At 41.5% G+C, this 5,708-nt stretch overlaps 2 protein-coding genes across 3 annotated transcripts; both read left to right on the top strand.

Moving 5' to 3' along the window:
- The first annotated feature begins 144 nt into the window (after positions 1-144).
- On the top strand, positions 145-1,287 carry dctpp1 (dCTP pyrophosphatase 1). Its single transcript, XM_042102564.1, has one exon. The coding sequence runs from the start codon at positions 284-286 to the stop codon at positions 815-817; it is 534 nt and encodes a 177-aa protein (XP_041958498.1). The 5' UTR covers positions 145-283; the 3' UTR covers positions 818-1,287.
- A 1,442-nt stretch (positions 1,288-2,729) lies between these two features.
- On the top strand, positions 2,730-5,671 carry cdk2ap2 (cyclin-dependent kinase 2 associated protein 2). Of its 2 annotated transcripts, XM_042102565.1 has the most exons (5): positions 2,730-3,223; positions 3,318-3,446; positions 3,725-3,816; positions 4,412-4,532; positions 5,350-5,671. In XM_042102565.1, exons 2-5 carry the CDS (start codon positions 3,392-3,394, stop codon positions 5,415-5,417), a joined length of 336 nt encoding a protein of 111 aa, XP_041958499.1. In that variant the 5' UTR covers positions 2,730-3,223; positions 3,318-3,391; the 3' UTR covers positions 5,418-5,671. The 2 variants fall into 2 exon arrangements, with proteins under 2 accessions (XP_041958499.1, XP_041958500.1); XM_042102566.1 differs by lacking the exon at positions 2,730-3,223 and having other exon boundaries at positions 3,230-3,446.
- The last annotated feature ends 37 nt before the right edge of the window (positions 5,672-5,708 follow it).

Genomic DNA, 5,708 nt, shown 5'->3' with positions numbered 1-5,708 from the left:
TACTCCTTCATGGAGTGTCACGGGGCTTGTAGTTTCTGTATTCATTCTTACCGCGACACAGAAATCTCGAGAAAATACAAGTTCCACAATGCATTATTGCCACGCCTCCAGTATTCGAGGTAATTTCCCGCAGATTTTGACGAAGTTGCATGTCAGTTCCTGTTTTGATACGTGCTGCTGACTGCTGAGTGACTTGTGGCGGGAGTTTAACGCGTGCTGCATGTAGCGGTTTACAGCGTTTTACCCTACAATTTAATCAAAAGCTTTCTTTGCCTGTCGAAACATGGAAGATAACAGACAAGAGGTTGAGCTGAGAAGCGATGTGCCTATTTCGCCTCCGAACGGTGAAACCCTTTGCACTCAGGAACACAACCAAGTAAAGTTAACAAATGGACAAAACCATGCCAGTTCACCAGTGAATGGTGTCCAGGAATACCGGAGACACACATTTAGCACTGAACCCACTCTCGAAGACATACGACGGATGCAGGCAGAGTTCACAGACGAGAGGGACTGGAACCAATTTCACCAACCCCGAAATCTCCTCTTGGCAATGGTTGGCGAAGTAGGAGAGGTGTCCGAACTCTTCCAATGGCGTGGGGAAGTTGCCGAAGGACTGCCGGACTGGACCGAATCAGAGAGGGAGCATTTGGCTCAAGAACTGAGTGATGTTTTGATCTACTTGGTAGAGCTTGCAGAGAAATGCCACGTTGACTTGCCCCAAGCCGTCCTTCGCAAAATGGCTTTGAATCGACAGAAATATCCGGCTAGCAAAGTCCATGGGTCGGCAAAGAAGTACACTGAATATAACGAATAATGTTTTGCTGTGATCCACTCAAACTTTGCCGCTGAATAGCAGAGACAAATCAGACTGCTCCCGAAGATTACTGATGGTTTGCAGCAAAATTGTCGCACAGACACTTGTTCTTATTGTAATTATGTGCTGTTAAAATGCACTTTCACCTTGTAGCCTATTTTAATTGACCGAGTTTTACTTTGTCGCCATGAAAGTCCTTTCTGGCAATAACAATCTTGATCTTTCTGGAAGCTGTAACTTTCTATGGTTTCAGTTTAAGTGCCCAGTGTATTTTACGTTTTATTGTTTCACCGAATTTACCAAATTAAGGCTGTACACAAATGTTACATTTTGGTATAGTTGTTACTTTGTTTCCCATAAAACCTCAACTCTAACTTGAGGTGACAGCTTGATACGTACTCATCCTCTGGCCCTCTGTATTGTATCCTTGCAATGTTGTCAATATAGTTCACTTCAAAGGTTTTACAAAAGGTGTCCTGTCATTAATGTCCTATTGTCCACATTGTCTGTTGCTTTGTTTACTTTAATGTGTAGTTCAATGTCACGGTGGATTTCAAAATCAATCCCCATCTCAAAAAGTGAAGGAACTTACTTTCATAAATGTGAAACAACATTGCTGTGGTAGTCAGCCATTTACCTAAATTGGAAAAGCCTACATCCTAAAAGGCCTTTATCTGATTGACAGCAGATTGTGTTTCTTGTTTGAGTGGAAGACAATGTAATAGGCCTACAACAGCAGTCTCACTTAGACTACCCTTTTAAGCAGTTGGCGATGCTTTCTTTTATTCTGCTGTTCTTTATTCAAAAGTGAGAGGTGAGCACGGCAGGAAGATAGGCCTACTGGCAAGAGCCTGGTAACTTTACTGCCACATGGACTGGCACACCAGTCATTTGTCCACAACTTTCTTCAGAGGTGACTGAGTTTAGCCGATGAGTTCAACAGCTCATCCGTTTAAAGCTTGCTCTTGTGTGAATTGTTCTATTAAAAAAACAGCACGTAATTAATTTACTTGTGTTGCCTGAAAATGTTGAAGAGGAATCAATAACAGTTAATAGGAGGTGTGACTGAGTACCGTCACTACAGTTGCGTATGCGCTCTGACTGCCATACCAACGGGCCTGGCTCTTTGGCATTTCGGTCAAGCTGCAGGGTTAATGCCCCGGAGACCCGGGTTCAAGACCGGGTGGGGTCACTGCTCTCTCCCTTCGCTACAGGAGTTCTACTCAGAACAGGTCTGTTCACATGTCTGATTGCTCAAATGCCAGTCCTTTAGACAGTGAGTGAATGTGTAGTGGGAAGTGCAATTTCTTATCTTGATACTGTGTATCATAAATGTGCTCTTACAGAGGAGCAGTTGCCTAGAAGAGCTGTACCTGTAAGCAGGACTACTACACAGTCCCCTTTCAAGGCAGACCTTGTAACTCTGATTCGGATTTTTCTGATTTATAAAAGAACAAAGTGATGGAGCCTCGGTATCTCTAGAATTTTTAAAAATAGGCCGATATCAGTTTCAGCTCTCCCAGCTAAGAAAGTTATTTTTATCAAGAGTCAACTCAGTCACCTTATTTAATTAGCACATTTAAAACAACAGGAGTTGACCCCAAGTGCTTTACAGTTGAATCAGTTAAGACAATGAGGAATTACATCTGAGGAGCAAGGAGATTCCGACAAGGAACGGACCTACATGGCAGGGATAAAAAAAAAAAAAAGCGTAGGCCTAGCCTAAATTAAAGTAGCATAATGTGTAATATATATATATATATATATATATATATATATATATATATATATATATAACACCATAAAGGCATGCATAAGAAAATAATTAAAATAAATAAACAAGCGAAATTTGCATTAAATGTAAGACTGAGTAACTGTATGCTAGATCAGCGCTTGAGCCACGCCTCTGACAGGGCGCAAGGCGTCATGGGAAAAGGAAGCAGCTCCTCTGCCGAAAGCACAGAGCCGACGCTCCGACAAAAAGGCTTATTTACAGTACTTCCTGAGCTAGGTGGTTGTCGTGTTCATCTCGACTAGCGTCATTTAATCGCTTACTAATGAAATATAAACTAAGACGAACTATGTTAAGTGAATAAACGGTAACTTCGTCGCATACCGGTATCATCTCGTTGTTAGTTTTCGGCATAACAGGCTAACCTGTTAGCTGTTAAATAGGTTGAATGGAAGTATCTTAAAAATAAACTCATTTTCGAAATAACTTTTATTGAGGAAATAATAACACAGTGGAAAGAAGTCGGAGTGAAAAGTTTTGTTTTGCGAAAGGAAAAACGTTACACGTAGGCGTGAGCGGCAACTTCGCGAAGTGTGATCACTAGTAAATAACTGCTAGCTCTCTAGCAAGCTTACGTCGCCTACCTGATCGAGGAGCAACGTCATATCAGACTGGTAAGAGGGTTGGCTGGGCAGAAATAGTTAACCCTCGGGTAAAGCTCATAAAAGCGACATTGCCTGTGGACCAAATGTTCTACCCCCTTCTCAGATTTTCTGCGACGCTTTGCAATTAAGTATATCACCACGGACGGAAACGGTGAATATCATCAAGGCGAATTGAGGATGAGCTACAAGCCGATTGCACCCGCCCCTGCCGGGTCAAACCACACGCCACCAGGTAAGGTCCTCTAAGAAAAACTTTCCTGTGGGGATGATATTGGTGGGGATTGGCATTTTCTCTCGTTCTGTTTAGAGAAGCTTAATAGAAGTGTATCGCGGTGGAGATGGTACCCGCACTGTTTATTTCATTAAAAAAAAAAAAAAAAAAACAGGTTAACTGATGCTCAGTGAGTGAGAGTGAGTTGGGTGTAGCTGCAAGAGCACACTGCAACACTTGCACCCACATTACGGTGGTTGAGAATATGGGTTGACCTAGCTATGCATTTGTTTTCACAGGCTCCAGTGTTCCATCCCCCTCCCTCCCCTCCTCCTCCAACTTCAGACCAGCTTTCAGTGATTTTGGGCCACCGTCCATGGGCTTTGTACAGGTACATTTCTTCTTCTCTAGTAGTTGTAAGGAAAGGTTGAATATTCCTATTGTGAACCATTTGCATGTTTTTATGTATATTTCTTAGGATATAAATGTCAAATGTAGGCCTAAATGTAACAAACTCTTGCCTGATATACTTGAATTCCTGCATACTGCATATCAATGTAAATATACAGGTCACACAAGCACAAGTTTAAACTTCATGTAACTGTTAAGACTATAGAAATATACAACACAACTACCTCTATTTTTTTTTTATATATATGTCCTATATTTCTATTTTGATACATACATGTTCTATATTTCAGTCTTGCACTTTAATTTAATGTTTATTGTCTATGGCTATGTCCATAGTATGTCTATGTCTGTATTTAAAGCATGTCTATGTCTGCATGGGAAAGTAAGAAACGAAATTTCAATTCTTTGTATGACCAGTGCATGTAAAGAAATTGACAATAAAAGCCGACTTGACTCGACTTGACTTGACTTTGTATTTGTTTTGTAACTACAGTTTGAATTATTGTAATGTCTTCACCATTATTTTACCTCTCTCTGCCCAGTAATCTACATATATAGGCTTTGTGTCTTCTCAGCCTGTGAAAGTTTCTCAGGGATCCACATACAGCGAGTTGCTGTCTGTCATTGAAGAGATGGGCCGTGAGATCCGGCCCACTTATGCTGGAAGCAAGAGTGCCATGGAGAGACTTAAGAGAGGTAACATGACTCTTGTGGCTCTGTGTCTGTGAAAAAAAAACAGATTTGTCCAGTGTCTGTGAAAAAAACACATCTGTCCAATTCCCTGAACTATATATAGGTGTGGAAATGAGAGCCAATGTTAAGTCCGTCTGTCATTCTACCCCCTTGCAGCCTAGTAAAATAACATCAATCCATGATATTTCGGTCTCCAGGGTGTGTACAGGGGAACGGTATTCTCCCCTCTGTCATTCATTATGTTGATATCAGAGTAAACGATTACTCCAATAAAAAGTCAGAAATTCAGGAGCCAACTATTTGTCAACAACCATGGATAAATTGATCTCCAGCAAGGCGGTTTAGAAATGGCCAGGTGCAACAGTTGGCTTCATTACATACTTTTCTCTCAAAGGCATCTGTTTCAGAAGGGTTCATGAATGAGGGTTATTGCGTAATGCAGGGGTCTTGGATGAGAGAGACACTGATCACGGACCCCCACCCAAATTTAGGCCTGATATTCTTATCTTATATTTGGAACTAAGTCAGTCACACACACATACTCCCCTACATATGTAGAAACAGAATTATACATGATCTGTCAAATGGGTGCTTTATAGAACTCATTTTGTTTATTATTGACATTTTTTCTACCTTACAGTTAGCCATCACATTTTAAATAGGGAGGGACAAAGAATTAAGCTTCAGTGGCATCTGACATGGAGCTTTTGTTCTGAGAAATTAGACGGATGGCATGAGATTGTGCAGCATGTAGTGGGTAGTTAATGATCTTTGTATTGACATGCTGATAATGGGAACCCATCTTCCCTCTTCTGTGCAGGTATCATCCATGCTCGTGCTCTTGTACGGGAATGTCTGGCTGAGACGGAGAGAAGCGCTCGCACATAATCTCCCCACGGCCATTTCATTTCTGCCCCAAACCCTTTCACTCACACCTATTCCTTCCAAATCTCACCCACATGTGCACATACAACACCTCCCTCCCCCTTCACTCAGTCACAAGCCCAGGCAGACCCACCCTCCCTTAAGCATTTACAGTTTTCAGATAGGGCCAATGCTGTTAGTGTGGCTTTTTTGTAATCCTGATTTTTGCAGTTTGAGTACTTGTATCAAGAATAAAGTGAATCATTAATAGAAAACCATTTACTCGCCTCTTTCAGTGTTAGTTGGAGAACATAA

The sequence above is a fragment of the Alosa sapidissima genome, chromosome 1 (genome assembly GCF_018492685.1).
Source record: "Alosa sapidissima isolate fAloSap1 chromosome 1, fAloSap1.pri, whole genome shotgun sequence".
NCBI classification, from domain to species: domain Eukaryota; kingdom Metazoa; phylum Chordata; class Actinopteri; order Clupeiformes; family Clupeidae; genus Alosa; species Alosa sapidissima.
The sequence above is the reverse complement of the archived record's forward strand: the minus strand, read 5'-3'. Positions and strand labels throughout refer to the sequence as shown.